This window comes from Marmota marmota, unplaced genomic scaffold (genome assembly GCF_001458135.2).
Source record: "Marmota marmota marmota unplaced genomic scaffold, marMar, whole genome shotgun sequence".
In the NCBI taxonomy this organism is placed as follows: Eukaryota; Metazoa; Chordata; class Mammalia; order Rodentia; family Sciuridae; genus Marmota; species Marmota marmota.
In genome coordinates this window covers 7,231,771-7,249,579 of record NW_026000229.1, presented here as the reverse complement: position 1 = coordinate 7,249,579, position 17,809 = coordinate 7,231,771, and the positions used below count along the sequence as shown (strand labels likewise).

General features: G+C 41.2%; 1 protein-coding gene across 3 annotated transcripts in view; it reads right to left on the bottom strand.

Moving 5' to 3' along the window:
* Positions 1 to 849: 849 nt before the first annotated feature.
* The window catches only part of Snupn (snurportin 1), a 20,624-nt gene continuing 3,664 nt past the window's right edge, over positions 850 to 17,809 (bottom strand). Inside the window, exons 2-9 of one of the 3 annotated variants that reach the window (XM_015480391.2) lie at positions 14,670 to 14,832; positions 9,715 to 9,859; positions 8,943 to 9,047; positions 8,609 to 8,705; positions 6,820 to 6,917; positions 4,564 to 4,641; positions 2,882 to 2,962; positions 850 to 1,442 (exon numbers count right to left, since the gene is read on the bottom strand). In XM_015480391.2, the coding sequence (XP_015335877.1) occupies positions 1,122 to 1,442; positions 2,882 to 2,962; positions 4,564 to 4,641; positions 6,820 to 6,917; positions 8,609 to 8,705; positions 8,943 to 9,047; positions 9,715 to 9,859; positions 14,670 to 14,827 (1,083 nt within the window). In that variant the 5' untranslated portion in view covers positions 14,828 to 14,832 and the 3' untranslated portion in view covers positions 850 to 1,121. Of the gene's footprint in view, positions 1,443 to 2,881; positions 2,963 to 4,563; positions 4,642 to 6,819; positions 6,918 to 8,608; positions 8,706 to 8,942; positions 9,048 to 9,714; positions 9,860 to 12,176; positions 12,240 to 14,669; positions 14,833 to 17,809 lie in introns of those variants that run through there. The other 2 variants (XM_048793055.1, XM_048793054.1) reach the window with 2 other exon arrangements.

Below are 17,809 nucleotides of genomic sequence, written 5' to 3'. Positions count from 1 at the left end.
AAGCTACTGGAATTACAGGCCTGTACCACCACACCCAGCAATGGTTAGTATTAGACACCATCTTCCACTTACAAACTAGAGCTCTAGTTCGCAGATCTGAAGGGATCTAGCCTCAGAACTCTTCCTTTGCTCCCTCTCACCCATGACATAAAATCTAAAGCCTCCCATCTCTCTCCAGCCTCCTCTCCCAAACTCACCAATCCTACTTTACACTTAAGCCATGCTAAACCAGTTTCCAGAGCAAGTTCTGCCCTGCTCCAGAGGAGTATAGTTGCACAGTGCCAATATCTGAAGAACTCCTTTCCTCCTGTTCTGCAGAACACACTGTGCCCTTTTGCAGAGCCAGCTCTAACCTCCTGATTTACCTGCTCTGTTCTTTCTTGCAACCTCTGTGTGCCTTTTTGTGCTAAAGTAATCATGTCACCATCTCAACGCACTCGACACACTGATGGGTATATTTTCCGACTGGACTAGGCACTCCTCAAAGTCAGAAACCAAGTTTTTCCACCTCAAAAACCTACTTGACAACTCAGGTTCATCTCCTGGTAGGAGCTCAAACATCTGTGGCAGGAATGAACCCCATTAGCGTTTTATCTTTGGCAATGTCTAAACCAAAGAAAATCACACTTGTCTTCTCAGAAGAGGGAACATATTCAAATACCAAGAATTGCAGTTCCTGGTAAGACCTTTCAGAAAATGCCGTTACCAACAGCAGCAACTGAAACTCAGCAGAATGTTGGAGTGCTAAAAAGGGTGAAATAGGGAGACCTGAATAGTCATGGTAAGTAGTCTGGGTGGGGGAAGTGATGGAGATTCAAGGCTGTCTAAAATTTAAGAATCACAAACAAGTTCTTTCTTAAGAATTATATATATTTACACTGTGGATCTGAGATATGTTTAATCACAGTAGAAGCTGTTCAAATCAATCTAAATCCACCCAACCTGGGCCCTCCTCTGCTGTTTGAGCCTGCATTTCAGATAGGAGATAAGCTGCTTCCAGATGGACTGACCTTTGGAAATTCCAGTCTAAAAAGAAATCACCAGTTATTGTCACTGTCTTCTTCTCCAGTCTTCCTTCTGGGGCTAAGACCCATCTTGTGACCTAAAGGAAGCTGCCCTCTTTAGTTTTCCATGAGACTTCCAGGGTGGTCTGGGCTATGGGAAGGCCCCTTCAGCTTGGGGGTGGACAGGTGTTCAAGCTCATAGTGCCCATTCTCGGAGGTCTTGTGTGGAAGTTCCTTCATGCCCTCCTTCTGGCTCCTCTTGTGCTCAATAATTTGCTGGAGCTGGTGCCCAGCATATTCTGGCTTGGTGGTTAGTGGTCCAGCCGGCACAGCCACACCAAGAACATCTGACACCATGTATGGGCGCAGCCAGCCCACCAAGGGAGTGCTTCCAGGGCTATAGTGGGTCTGCTTGTGGTAGAAGAGAAGTCCATCTACCTAAAAGAGGGGAAATTGGGGATCACAATGACATCTGGGGCCACATCTCTCTTCCAAGAGAGCCTAGACACACAGAGGCAGCTCTTGTGTACATTTACTGCATTCAGAGGAAAAGAGTCCTTGCTTCTAACGTGCAGTTTCTCTGAATAAAGAAATGGTCTAAAAGCTAAAATTTAGAAAAGAAAAACATAAAATAGCATTTTCCTATTTACAGAATGATTTCCTATCCACTATTTCACCCTCTTACCCACCAAAAGAGTATTTGAGAGAAAGCTACTAGGGCTTGGGGAGTTCTGAGGGTCTCCCTGAAACACACGGTGAGTATAAAGCAGAAATTCAACTTGAGCCCAGGTCCTCTGTATCCAAATTCCAGATATTTTGCACTACTCCACAGTCTCTGTGTTCAGGCTGAGGGCCCCATGAACAAAGTCAGGGAAACTAGGTATGTCCTCTGAAGTGCAGAACTGCTGAGCACAGGGACCAGGCTATGTAGAAGCCCTGCTTCCCCAGATACTGTCAGCTGCCTAAACCTCCCCCTAAAATGTTTGCAAGCCATATTCTGGGAAACTCAGTTTTCTCAACGGGAAGACCTCCTACAGTCCCATATTTTCTTTTCCATGATTCAGTGACTCATCTCTAAAAAGCATTTATTGCCACTAGGGTATAAGGGATATAAATAAAGATAGTGTTCCTACCACCTTCTTAATTGACTTCCAGAAATGAAGGCAACTCAGCCTGTGCCATTTCCTCATTCAGGAAGCTGTGATCCTTTTGTAAAATTATAGACAGTTCAAGCAAATACTTGGGGTGAGTAGGCAGAATTTTAAATGGTGTGATGGGAAAAGGAAATTCTGCTTGAGCCTGGAGTGGGTAACTATAGTTTCTAAAGATGAAAAAAGACTGCCCAGGACCTAGGAGCTTCTGGTGTCAGGAAACATTCAGAGATATAACAGGGTGAGTGCTGTTAAAATTGGATGATTTGGTCACCCTGTTCTCACACCACTGCTCAGCAGGTAGTGCCATTTATACTTTGGCCAAAAAGAGGATTAGAGATTCAAACATTTGTTTGAGTCAGTCACAGATGACCTTTTACTTTATGACCACTATGGCAGTCAAACAAGAGGCCTATTTCTTAAGCTTGTAGCAGGAAGAGACATACAGAAGGACCTAGGAATGGAAAACCTTGCTACTACGGACCTCAGTTTCTCAGAGGGAGTTGGATGATCTGTCCTTTAATGCAGCTCTGGCTCTGGCATTCAGATTATCTAGCAGGGGTGGAACTCAAGCTCTAAAGGGCAGCAAGAACATCCTTTCCCAGGAATCCATTTTCAGCACTGTTCTAATGCTCTGACACAGCAAAAGATATCTTAAGATCTCATGTAACTAAGTCTCTCTGTACCCTACAACCATGAAAGCAATAATGACAATGGTCTCATTACCTCAAAAGGGAAATCCATAGATAGCACCTTACACAGACTCTCAGGGGTACAAGGAAAATTCTTTAGTCCCACAAATTTAAACTGAAATATAAATTAGATCAAATAGTTAGTACAAGTTACAAATGCGATTGGTTATAATTTTCAGGGGCTGGGGACGTATCTCAGTTGGTAGAGTGCTTGCCTCACATGCACAAGGCCCTGAGTTCAATCCCCAGCAATACACAAAAAAAGAAGTTTCAGTCTCATCTTTCCCTATCTGCTCCCAACCACCTTCCCTCAAAGGTTCCCAACCTTCCATTACACACAACAATCATCTGGGAGGGAGGAAGGAGGTAGAGAATCAAGGGAGCTTTTAAAAATTATTAATGCAAGCCAGGCAATGGTGGTACATACCTGTAATCTCAGCAACTCCAGAGGCTGACTAGGAGGATCGCCTATTTGAAAACAGTCTGGGCAACTTAGAGAGACCATTTCAAAATAAAAAGGTCTAGGAGAGCTCCCCTGGATTCAATGCCCATTACTGGCCAAAAAAAGAAAAAATATATATATATATTCATCTCAGGTAAGTCACACCCTGAAATTCTTACTGAACTGGTCTATGATAAGGTCTGGGTTGATTTGTTTTGTTTTTGTAGTGCTGGGGATCCAACCCAGGGACATGTGCATGCTAGGTAAATGCTCTACAACTAAGCTACACCTCGGCTCTTACCCTAGTAATTATTAAAAACACAAATGGAATTCAAATCTGGATGACTGTTAAGTCCATACTCTTCTCATTGTACCATGCTGACTCAAAAAAGATCATTTCAATGTGGAGAGAGAATTAGGAATGTGAAGAGAAATCTTTGCTCCCTACACTTTTTTTTAAAATACTTTTTAGTTGTAGATGGACACAATACCTTTATTTATTTATTTATTTATTTATTTATTTATTTATTTATTTATTTATGTGGTGCTGAGGATTAAATCCAGGGCCTTCCACATTCAAGGCAAGCACTCTACTCTGAGCTACAACCCCAACTCATGCTCCCTAGACTTCTAACAGAGAATTAATATCTAGAATATATAAAGAACTCAAAACATTTTACACCAAAAAATAACCCAATTAATAAATGGCCAAATGAATTAAACAGACACTTCTCAGAAGAAGAAATACAAATGGCAAACAAATATATGATATTCAACATCAATAGCAATTAGGGAAATGCAAATCAAAACTACACAGACTGGAGCGGGGGAGGCTGGGGTTGTGGCTTGGTGGTTGAGCGCTTGCCTCACATATGTGAGGCAATGGGTTCGATCCTCAGCACCACATAATAAATAAATAAAATAAAGATATTTTTTAAAAAGAGTTCAGAGCCTCTTATTAAAAAAAAAAATGTGGAAAAGATGGGCATGGTAGCACATGTTTGTAATCCCAGTGGCTTGGGAGACTGAGGCAGGAGGATCCCAAGTTCAAAGCCAGTCTCAGCAACTTAGTGAGACCCTATCTCAAAAAAAAAAGTAAAAAAGATTTGGAGATATGGCTCAGTGATTAAGCACCCTGGGTTCAATCCCTGGAATCAAAAGGAAAAAAAAAAAAAGTAGGAAAAAAGATCATTTCATTTAGAATGATTATATTTAGATAACAGATCAATCCTTATCCCTATAAAGAATTCTCTGATCCTAACACTAAGTCTTACAGGATTGAGCGTGGTTTTCTCGCCCAGTCCTTCTTCTTCCGGCAATTTTGAATGCATCCAGTAGAATCGGAAATCAGTCTGCATAGAAAAGGGACACAGAAAGACGAAATACTGGTCATCTCAAACTCTTTTTTTTTTAATACTTATTTTTTAGTTTTTAAGTGGACACAATATCTTTATTTTATTTTAATGTGGTGCTGAGGATCGAACCCAGTGCCTCACACATGCCAGGCAAGCATTCTACCACTGAGCCACAACCCCAGCCCATCATTTCAAACTCTTTCAAACTCTTTAAGTGGGGGGGGGGGGCACCCAATTCTAAATAGCCACTTGACTTACAAAGACCTATTCCCTTCTGTCATTATCCCTCTTTCATTTAAAACCATAAGGTCAGCAAGAAGATTATCAAATCCTTCAAGATTTTCTTCCTTAAAACTCAACAGGACTATTAATAGCAACAAAGCCAACATTTATCACTGAAGGCCTACTTTCATAATATAATATAATTAATCTTCAATCACCCTCTGGGAGTTGTATCACATTATCTCCATTTTATAGGTGAGGACTCTTGAGGATAAGAGAAGTTAAGTCACTTGCCCAGGTACACAGAGAAAATAATGTGTGACCTAGGACTCTTCAACTCCAAAGAACATTATGTAACCCCTCTTCTTTATATTAGGCCTGACTATTAGAAACTATGATACAGTTGAAACTTTTCAGAAACTATTTTATTCTCTGAATCAGTGACATGTATCCTTCTATACTTATGTTGAACTTTATCATTCTTTCAAATTGTGTTCTTTTTGGAAATTAAAAATTAAAAGCACACATACAGCCTTTTTTTTCCCCTGGTGGTACTGGGGACTGAACCCAGAGGCACTCTACCACTGAACTACACTAGGCATCTTTTCTTTATATTATAAAAATATAAGTGGTTTTAGTTACCAAATTTATAGGCTGTGATGAAACATCCTTCAACAGAATTAAAGGAAGACATGTGCTGGACCGAATTTACATTCATAGGTGTAATCTTGCCTCTGTATTTGGGCAAGGTACTTAACATCTGAGGATCTCAGTTTTTCATATCTACACAAGGATAATAGTAGTACTTGCCTTACAGATTATTGCAAGGGATTTAATGCATTAATGCCACAAAGTGTTTAGCAATATATATCCTAATTGCTAGGGGCTGGGATATAGCTCAGTTGGTAGAGTGCTTGCCTTGCATGCACAAGGACCTGGGTTGTAATCCCCAACACCACAAAAACAAAACAAAACAACAAATCCTAACTGCAAATGTTTAAGGATCACTTGAGAATTCTGGCACCACCTGGCAAGATTTGGAAATCTACTGTGAGGTAATGCCTATGGAAAGAAACAGCCTGTGGTAACAATGTGATTCTCACACTTGAGCCTTCATGAAGATCACCTGGAGGCTGTTTAAAACTTTCAGGCCCACTCCCACCCGATGGTTCTGTAGGTTTGAGAATGTGCATTTCTAACAACTTTCTGATATGCCTGGTCTAAAGTCCACATATTGAGTACTAATATGAAAAACTAATTAACAAGGAGCAAAAGAGTACTACTATACAACAGAAACAACACAGGGCGTGATGTTAACAGCCATGAGGCCTAGTGCACATCCAGCCTCACTCTGATCACTGCAGCAGTCACCACAAGAAGCACCAAAGTGAGAAAATGTTGGGGAAGGTGAAACTAGAGGGGGAGTAGTGGGCCTCTTCTCACTTGGAAAGCTGTCCTTGTAGAGCTAGAGCCTTTGAGATTTGAGGCTTTCTATAATATCACGGAGGCCCTGGCATCTTCAGGGTCAGGATGTGGTTGGTGAAGGAGTGGAGGTTGAGGGGGTCTATTTGATGGTGACTTGCATTCCACCCTCTCTTCCTGGTCCCATCTCCACAAGGTGGCATCTTCCTTGCTCCACAGTCTTCCCTACAGTCACCCTCCTATTCTCTGGAGAGAAGTGAGGGAGTGGCCTCAGCAGCTACAGGCCCAGCCTACACTTCTGCTGTTTTTCCTCCTTGCAAGAACTGCTATCCTTCCCTTAGTTCCTCCTACTTCTTTTTCAAAACTAAGCTAATTTAAACACTAAGAGATGCAGGGAGCATTAGATAATGTTCTTGATATACCACATCCTGTACACACCAAGAAGTTGGTCACGTATCAAAGCCACATGCTGAGCCACTTTCCTGGAGAGGAAAAGACAGAAAAAAACATGAGGGGAGTATCAATCCTTACCTGGCAGTCATAAAAAGGGTGTCCTCGCCAGCACATCACATCTAGAACATAGTAGGTCTGATTCACCTCACTGTAAATGCAATCCAGAATGGTGTACTCTGGAGACAAAAGGCAGAAAGTCAGGATTCCACTTCCAACCAGGGTTCCCTCCACCACAATCTAGGGAACCCCATTCTAGATAAATACTCAGTGCTTGCAACAAGTCAGCACTAGAACTAACAATTCATTAGGGAAAGCATTCTTCACGGCCCCTTCTGGCTACCTGGTACACCTTAACCCATTATGTTCATTATCCTATATGGAATTGAAAACTTAGGACTTAATGGGTTAAGGGTGACATGGATACACAGGTCAAAAGGAATCAAGACAATGCTTCACTCAAGTGGGAATTCTCAACTTTTAATTATTTGGTACTAGAGACTGAACCCAGGGAAAATTTACCACTGAGCTACATTCCTAACCCTTTTTATTTTTATTTTGAAACTGGGTCTTGCTGAATCTCTGAGGCTGGCCTCAAATTTGTGATTCTCCTGCCTTAGCCTCCTGAGTTGCTAGGATAGAAACATGTACCACTATGCCCAGCAGGAATTCTGAACATTTAGACAAATTGGAACATTACAGAAACAAACTCAAATTTTAAAGCAAGTTGTCTTCCATTTTGGTTTAATTAATTAATTTTTTTTTTTTGAGAGGGGTCTCACTGTGTTGTCAGGTTGGTCTCAAACTCCTGAGCTCAAGTTATCTTCCTGCCTCAGACTCCCAAGTAGATATATTAGTAAATGGTAATACATACCTGGCTTACAACTACTTGTTTGTTTTGTTTGTTTGTTTGTTTTCCATTACTAGGGACTGAGCCCAAGGCCTTGCAGTATTAGTTCGCTATGTCTCCAACTCTTTTATTTTTTATTTTTTCATTTGATTTTAAGACAGGGTCTCACTAAGTTGCCCAAATTGGCCTCAGACCTGCCTCAGAAAGAAGATGGCATTACAGGTGTGTGCCACTGAGCCAGCTTACAATAACTTTTTAAGTTTCTAGATGCTTTGTTATAATTTAACTATAAATAGTCCCCCTTTAAGGAATTTATAATCCAATTAAGGAGATAAGATGGTCACAGAGGGAAGTCAAGGGCTAAACTATAGCCATGGACAAGTTATTTACCTTTATCTTAGCCTGGTCAGCTAGGCCAGGCAGGAGAAGATAAGGTTGGGTCAATGATAAAGGAGAAAGGGAATTCAGAAGGGAAGCCGAGCAGTGATTGTACCATGAAACGTGACATTCTCTCAGGATCTTTACCCCAAAATCTGCATCTGTCATCTTATAATGGAAGTCCAAAGGCATGCTGACCTTAACTCAGAGATTTACTGCCCAGCAGGACTCAGGGTTGTATCTCTTCTACAACTGAGGAGGAATGACTTTGAATGGGAGAGCCTGAGTTCAGGGATCAGTACAGTGTCTGTGTGCAGTTTTAAGTATGCTTTCAAAGTGAGTCCTTAACAACTAGCCAAGCAACAGACACTGTCTTGAACTGAATATAAAACTTAGTAAACAAGCTGAGCAAAATGGCACATGCCTGTAATCCTGATGGCTTAGGAGGCTGAGGCAAGAGAATCACAAGTCAAAGCCAGCCTTTGCAAAAGTGAGGCACTAAGCAACCCAGTGAGACCCTGTCTCTAAATAAAATACAAAATAGGACTGGGATGTGGCTCTATGTTTAAGTGCCCCTGAGTTCAATCCTGGGTTCAAAAAAAAAAAAAAATTACTTAGTAAGCAGGCATCTTATGTAGGTACCTTTTGCATTTGTTGAGTTTCTCCTATTGCCTCCTGGCAGAAGGGAAGAAAACCTGTTGACACAGTAGCCACTCTTGGTATAGGCACTGGTAGAACCCTGTGGGAAGAAAGCAACCATTCTTGTTAGGCATCCAGGTCTTCTCACCCTCTTGCTTCCTCATTGTGCAGGGGTGTAATTGGCCCAAGATGGCTCTCAACACATCCTTCCTGCAGGAAAGCATTTCAAGCCCCATTCCAGGCACAACTGCCAGAGCAGATGAGAAAAATGAAGCACAAAAAATCCCTCACACCATACACCAGGCCGGCTAACAGAGAGTAGGAGGCAGCTACTCACCCTGGAGGCCACAATAAGGGCTCTTTTTCCAACAGGGCACACCACCACAATCCATTCTTGTCCCAAATCTGAAGGAACATCAATTAACCACTCAGAGAGCATCAACTGGGAACACAAAAAATGCCATTATAAGCAGGGGTTGCTGCTCAAATGTTACGAGGACAAAGCATTCATGTCCTACATGCACAATACATATACAAGTAAAAGAACAGAAAAGCCAGCAGAGGGGACTTCTACCCGGGTGCTCACAGTAGTTGAGCCAGTCTCCTGCACAACTGACTGGATGGAAGCCACTTACTTGGGACTCAGCTTCTCTCCTCAGTGCTATCACCTACATCAATGCAGGGCTTACTATCTCATTTCCTGGACCAAGGTGGTAGGGCCCTTTTCCTTTCCTTACTTTACCCATCTCCTTCCAGTTTCATAACTATTATGATCCAGAGGCTACACCTCAGGGATGAATAAGGTACTTGATTTTATCTTATTTATTTGTGTATTACTATTATGTTTTGGTCCTGGGGACTCAAGCCAGGGGCACTATACCACTGAGTTATATTCCTACCTCTTTTTATTTTTTGAGACAGGGTCTTTTAAATTGCCAGGCTGGCCTCAAAACTTGTAATCCTCCTGCCTCAGCCTCCCAAGTTGCTGGGATCACAGGCATGCACTACCAAGCTGGGCTCACCCACCCCTCTTTATGGTAGCATTTATTTCAGTGGGCTTTGACTGCATTATACAGGAAGGTGGGTCTAATCATCTCTGGACCACGCACTTGATTCGCATAACGTTTTGGTAACTTCTTGCCAGTGTCAATGTCCATTTCTTCATCATCTTTCTTGTCTTCTTCCTCACTCTCCACCCCTGTCCAATCATCTTCAGCCAGTCTCCTGGCATGGTTCACATAATCCAGCCGCTTCCTGGAATGAAAAAAAAGGCATAGGCTCAAAGGATTTAAAATCAGCATACTACAGTGACACAGCCACATCAATGTTCACAGCAGCTCAATTCACAATAGCTATGGAACCACCCTAGGTGCCCTTCAATAGATGAATGGAAAAAGAAAATGTGGGGGCTGGAATTGTGATAAGTGCGTGGTAGAGCGCTCCCCTAGCACGTGTGAGACCCTGGGTTTGATCCTCAGCACCACATAAAAAAAATAAATAAAATAAGGGTATTGTGTCCAAATACAACTAAAAAAAATAAATATTAAAGAAAAAAAGAAAATGTGGTATATTTACACAACGGAATATTACTCAGCCATAAAGAAGAATGAAATCATAGCATTTGCTGATAAATGGATGGAACCAGAGAATATCATGCTAAGTGAAATAAACCAATCCCATGTTTGTGGATGCTGACTCACAACGGAGGAGGAGGAGTGGAGGTTCATGGGATTGGACAGGAGAGTGGGGGAAAAGGAGGGGGGATAGAAATGGGAAAAACAGTAGAATAAATCGGACATAACTTTCCTATGTTCATATATGAATACATGACCAGTGTAACCATGTACAACCACAAAAATGGGAAGTTATACTACACATATGTATGATACATCAAAATACATTCTACTGTCGTATATAACTAAAATGAACAAATAAAAAAAAGAGGTTGGGCGTGATCAGTGCATGCTACACACATGTGTGAAAATATCACACTGAATGCCAGTAGAATGTACAATTAATATGTGTTAATCAAAAATAAAAAGGAGGAGCTGGGGATGTGGCTCAAGTGGTAGTTTGCTTGCCTAGCATGCGTGAGGCACTGGCTTCGATTCTCAGCACCACATAAAAATAAAATAAAGATATTGTGTCCACCAAAAAAATAAATAAATAAAATAAATAAGCTGTTACATTTTAGACAGAAACATCCTATAATGAAAAAGATTTCATTTAATTCAAAGGCTCCAGATTTGGGAGCAACTTGGGGATTTGGGTGGGAGTAAGAAATATGGAATTTCCTTTGCAAAGCCAAACTAATGGCTGCCTCCTCATAGATCCTAAATAGGGAACCCCCCTGAACAGACACAGCCTTCCTCTGAATTTCCTAAGAATGGAAAAAGTAAGATATTTAAAGGAATTTGCAACGTTCACTAACTGTATAGGCTGAGCCCACCCTCACACCACCCACCCCAGGTGAGAACTGACATTTCCTGCCTGGCAGACACTGTTTCCAAAGGCCCTAGGATGAGAGAGAGGAAACAATGAGATGCAGTGAGAAGTCTAAAACAGGACAGCTTCTGGGGATTTCCACTTTACACAGCTTTCAGAGGAGAAGCCAGGCCTCTCTTCAGTTTCTAACTTTCAAAAAGAGCCACTTAAGTGCTGGGGTTGTGGCTCAGCAATAAAGCGCTCACCTAGTACATGTGAGGCCCTGGGTTCAATCATCAGCATCACATGTAAATAAATAAAGTAAAGGTATTGTGTCCAACTACAACTGAAAAATAAATATTTTGGGGAAAAAAAAGAAGAGCCACTTAGTTTACAATTTTATCTTTTACTTTACATTATTATTATTATTATTATTATTATTATTTTAACTATATGTTCTAGAAAGGTTGGGAAATTATGAGGCTAGAAAAAGCAATTTCTGGAACCTAAGTGTTTTAAATTGATTTGGAAATGTACCTCCTAAACTTGATTTCCTCAAAGCAATGTAAGAATTAAACCACTGAGGCAGTGAACCAGCATAACTGTTTTCTTCTTTTCCTATTTTTCTTTTTTTAAAACAGTACTGGGAATTCAACCCAGCCCCACACAAGCACTTTACCATTGAGCCTTAAGCTTCATTTCTAGTATTTATTTATTATTTTGATACAGGGAATTAAACTCAGAGGTACTCGACCACTGAGCCACACCCCCAGCCCTATTTTGTATTTTATTTAGGAACAGCGTCTCACTGAGTTGCTTAGAGCCTTGTTTTTGCTGAGGGTGGATTTGAACTCACGATCCTCCTCCCTCAGCCTCCTGAGCCACTGGGATTACAGGTGTAAGCCACTGCAGCCAACCTATTTTTTATTTTTGAGACAGGGTCTCACTAAGTTGCTGAGGCTGGCTTTGAACTTGCAATGTGCAACCACAATAGCACCCAACTGGTTAACTGGTTTCTTCTTACTCCTCTTCCCCACCCCACCCCCGTCTTTTTAAATTGTGAGACAGGGTCTCACTAAGCTGCCCAGGCTGGCCTTGAACTTGCAATCCTCCTGCCTCAGCCTGCTGAGTCCCTGGAATTACATACATGCACGATAGCACCCAGATGATTTCTTCTTAAATTCACATGTTCATGCCCATTCATTCAAATTTGCATACCTGAGAGAACATATGAAAGCACAATGGTCTTTTATTTCAAGAACAAAAGACAGCAAATATATTCCTACATGTGTGAAAGGATGTGTATCTGTGGTTATTTCCTAGGCATTGTTTATAATCACAAAAGAAGGAAACTACCCAGATGCCCATCAGTAGGGGAATGATAAGGTTACATGTAAACCAACAACTAATGGAATACCTGGCACCATAAAAGGGGATGATATGGCATTTTATGAACTGATATAGAAGCTCTCAAAAATAAATAAATAAATAAACACTATTAAATAAATATACAATAGCGTAGAGTACACTACTACTTGTATTTTAAAAATAATAGGGTTGGGGCTGGGGATGTAGCTAAGTGATAGAGCGTCTACCTTGTATGTATAAGGCACTGGGTTCAATTTTCAGCACCACATAAAAATAAAAATAAATAAAATAAAGGTATTGTGTCCCTCTACAACACCCCCCCACACACGCATATATATAATATAAAATAATAATAAGCCAGGCACAGTGCTGCCCGCCTGTAATCCCAGCGACTCGGGAGTCTAAGGCAGGAGGACCTCTAGCTCAAAGACAGTCCACCAACTCAGCGAGGCCCTAAGCAACTCAGCAAGACTCTGTCTCTAATAAAATATGAAAAAGGGCTGGGGATGTGGCTCGGTGATTAAGTGTCCCTGAGTTCAATCCCTGGTACCAAAAATAATAATAAGTAATAATAATAATAATAGTGGGTATAGCTCAGTGGTAGAATACCTGCCTAGCATGCATGAAGTTCAATCTCCAGCATTGTAAACAATTAAAATTAAAAAAAAAATTTATATATACAATCAAACACACTTGCTCATATCTACACAGAATATCTTTGGAAAGAAAACTAATAGTTCAGGAAAGAAACTGGGCAACTAGGGGACAAAATAGGGAGGGAAGTTTTTCAACATGTATTCTTCTACAAACTTTGAACTACATGAATGAATATATTTCCTATTCTAAAATAATAAAGTAAAATTGAAAAAGGGGGAGGATTATTTCTTCCTGGTGTGCTAGAGTGGGCCACAAAGAGGGACATGAAACTAGATCTGGATTCCAGGCCTGTCATATTAGTCCCCATACTTCTGCGCCTTGTTCTCTGGATGATCCTTCAAATCTTCAGCTGTCTCCTCTGATCTTTGACTCTGTTCTTCAGTCAGGGGCTTCCTTCTGTGCTGCCCACCAAAAGGGAAACTCAGACCCAGGCTGACATTGGTGCTAGGTGGACCCACAGAGGAAGAAAGCAAATGGTCTAGAGTGAAGCGAGGCTGGGCTTCCCCACCCAGTTCTCACAGCCAGCCAGTTGCTGGTTCTTATTCTCACATTCTAGCCCCACTCTCCTCCCCCTCTACCTGGACTTCATCAGCAGGGAGGGTACATTTCCACTTCTTGCATTTCCAGGAGCAGATGAGGACAGAGCCCTGCCTATACTTCCATGCTTGTATTTTAATTGAGGAGGAACAATAAACACATACAGGTGAGTATCCCTTACTGAAATGCTTGGGATCAGAAATGTTTCGGATTTTGGAATATTTGTACATAGATAATGAGATATGGGATGGGACCCAAGAAAGAGAGAAACAGAGACAGACAGGGAGGAAGGAAGAAAACAGGAGAGGAAAATAGGAGTGATCTCGGAATGTAATCTGCAAGCAACTGAGGAGACATAGGGAACCATCTCTGTCAAACACATCCAGGGATGCAGCACTGGACAAAATATAGACTCTATGGAAACTGCAGTAGTTAATAGTTTCTCCCAGTCCCTAATTGCTTAATTTATGATCCAGAAGAGGCACACACCACACTGAGAATAAAATACAGGTCCTGTCTTCAAAACAGCCCAACATCAAACACTTCTATTCTGCTCTCTTCCCCTGTTTGTTCATTTTGGCACTTACAATTAAGAGTATGGAAGACATTTCCTCAGATTCCCTAAGGAATTGTTTGTCTTGAACTCCCAAGGGCTCCACAGAACATTTGGGGTAAATGCAGACGGGAAGACCACACCAATACCAGAATTCAGAGCGTGGGAGAAGCCACACATAAGCAGCCCTCAGAATGTGGGGAGTGGAAGTCTAGGTGTGGCTTTCACAAGTCCCTAAATTGCAAAGCTCCATACTGTTGCCAGGAAAAACAGCAAAATTTAACCAAATAACTGAGCTTTTCTTTCAAGTTTTAGTCTCTTCCTACTTCCTCTTTTTTTCCTAAAATCTGAACATTAAGGATACCTAACTCTGCCAGGATTTACCCTCCCAAATCTATTGGCAGAAAGATCAATCTACAAATAGTCTATTTTTGAAAGGGTTCTGTAGAGACAAGCCTAGACACCCCTGAATCATTCTCAGCTCCCAGAATGAAGAAAGAAGCCAAGGAGTTAAAGCATCCTTACAATTTCTGCAGTTCCAGTAACCGGCGGCGCCGCTCACTCTGCTCCAAGGAACTGTATTTGGACTTGTATTGGGATAGGCGGGGGTGTGGGGCAGCTGTGCTGTTCAGATCTTGAGACACAGAAAAGCTACTAGCCAGGGCTTGACTCAGCTCTTCCATCTTCCCTATAAAAAAAAAAAAAAGAAAATGGTTCATTCATTCATATCATCCTGGGTATACAGGCAGTTGTGATGTAATATGATGGCTACCTTCCCAAAATACACCACTTCATCTAAAATCACAATTTTTTCCATAGTGAAAAAAAGGAAATTAAAAGGTAAATGAGTTACACATCAGCATTAACAATGTTATTTTCTAATGATATTTTGATAATGATCATGATAGCTCTGAATGCATAAACCTAATATAAATCACTAAGCAAATTTATTCCATCATAGGGCTGGGATTGTGGCTCAGTGGTAGAGCGCTCGCCTAGTGTGTGTGAGGCACCACATAAAAATGAATAAATAAAGGTATTGTGTCCAACTACAACTAAAAAATAATTTTAAAAAAATTTATTCCATCATTAAATCATCCTTTTGTTTCCCATAACCATGAACTGTCATTCATTTTTTTTTTTTTAATTGAGAACCAAACTCAAGGGCACTCTACAACTGAGTTACATCCCCAGTTGTATTTTGAGATAGGGTCTCACTAAACTGCCTAGGGCCTAAGTTGCTGAGGATGGCCTCAAATTTGCAATTCTTCTGCCTCACAGCTTCCCAAGTCTCTGGGATTATAGTTGTGCACCATCGCACTCAACTTGTTGTTCATTTTTACCACTGGACATCTAGTTATGTGACCAAGCTTCTAATTTTTTCCTGAGTAGTTCTAAATGGCCATCATTCAATAACATTGTCAATATAAATTTTATGCAACTGGCTAATTATGTAATAAATGTCTTTTTGTTTTGCTTTTTTCTTTTTCCCCAGTTCTGGGGATCAAATCCAGGGCCTCAGTTGGGCCAGGCAAATGCTCTACCACTGAACATTTCCAACCCAAATAAATGCCAACTCATTTTCAGGAAATTTAGCTCCAGAAGAAACATGTTCTGGCGCCCCTAGAGGAAGACAGGAGAAGCCAAAAAAAAAAAAAAACAACCAAACTTAACAGTTACTTTCTCATTTTATGTTTTGTTTTTGAGGGGCTGAATGGTTTCAGGTTTCAGGGTTACCTATGTGAGATTCACTTGAAAAAGGGTTAGGGTGTGGAAGGTTGCCTAAAAGAGAATGCCAGCTACTCTAGTACAAAGAATTTACACATGGTACAATAAGGAAACAGGGAGTGTATGTCACATGGGAGACAAGACTACCCACATGGGCCCTAAAGGATGGAAGTGGAGAAGAAGAGGTAAAATGCTGGGCGTGCTGGCATAGGCCAGCAATCCCAGCTACTCAGAAGGCTAAAACAGGTGAATTGCAGGTTCGAGGCCAGCCTAGCAATTTGGTGAGGTACTAAGCAACTGAGCAAGATGCTGTCTCAAAATAAGTAAAAAGGGATGGGGATGTGGCTCAATGGTAAAGCGCCCCTGGGATTATAGTTGTACCTATACCTATATGAAAAAATTTTAAAAATGTTTTTAAAAAGAAAAGGAAAAGAAGTAAATTCACTTTTTATTCAAATTCCTATGAATGAAGTACTTACTGGGTGGACTAGGAGCTCAATAAAGGTTAAAGGTGTGCCTCAGACTATAAGAAAACAGGAACATTTGGGAGAAACCAGCTGAACTGGTCCCACCCTTCAGTTCTGGTGCAAATCAGAGAGTACCACCAATACTAAACCACCCATACCAGGTCCCACTGCTCTCAGCACCAAAATGAACAAGCTCATTCCAGAAGTTCCATAGTAAAAAATAAAACTCCAGGGGCTGGGGATATAGCTCAGCTGGTAGAGTGCTTGCCTAGCATGCACAAGGCCCTGGGTTCAATCCCTAGTACCACAAAAAATAAATATAAATAAATAAATAAGACTCCATACATTTCCACTTGGCCATTGAATTGTTTCGTTTTCTTTTTCCTCTGTCCTGGGGATTGAACCCAGTGGAGCACTACCACTGAACTACATTCCAAGCTCTTCATTTTTTGAGATAGTGCCTTGCTAAACTGCCCAACCTAGCCTCAAACTTGAGATACTCCTGCCTTAGACTCTAGTGTCTGGGATTAGTGTGTCATTCCATCAGATTCTAATGAGGTACTTTCTACTGCACACTTGATATCAGATTTTATCTTTCTTAATTTGAAGCATTTGACTGGGGTGGGGTGGTACTTGGGATTGAACCCAGGGGCTCTTTACTACTAAGCCCCATCCCCAGTCCTTTTTATATTTGAGACAGTGTCTCACTAAGCTGCTTTGGGCCTCACTAAATTGCTGAGGCTGGCCTCGAATTTGCAATCTTCCCTCTTTAACTTCCAGAGTCACTAGGACTCACAGGCATGTACCACTGTGCTTGGTTGATTTTTTTTTAAAGGAAATTTTTAAAAATTGCGGTTGAGAATGACAGGCACAATGGCTTGCGCTTGTAATCCCAGCAGCTCAGTAGGCTGCAGCAGGAGGATCATGAGTTAAAAGCCAGCTTCAGCAACTTAGTGAAATCCTATCTTAAAATAAAAATATAAAAAAAAAAGCTGGGGATGTGGTTCAGTGGCTAAAGTGCTCCACAATTCAATTCCCAGTACCCCCCCCCCAAAAAAAAAACAGTGTGTTTACGGGACTATAGGAATAAGCACAGAGAGTTCTCAAAGGACTAGAAATGGAATCGCCATTATGACCCAGTGGTACCACTCCTTAGTATTTATCCTAAAGAATAAAAGCCAACATACTATAGCAATGCATGCATATTCATGGGTTTTGTTGTTGTTTGGGTTTGTTTTTTTTTTTTGGTGGTGCTAGGGATTAAGCCCAGAGCTTTATGCATGTGAGGCAAACACTCTACCAATTAAATTATACCCCCCGCCCACATATCCATGTTTAAACAGCACAATCCACAACGTCAAATTATATAACTAGTCTAGGTGTCCATCAACAGATGAATGGATAAAGAAAATGTGGTAGACATACACAGAATGGGACTGATGCGACTCACGAGCATCGATCCCCACGCCA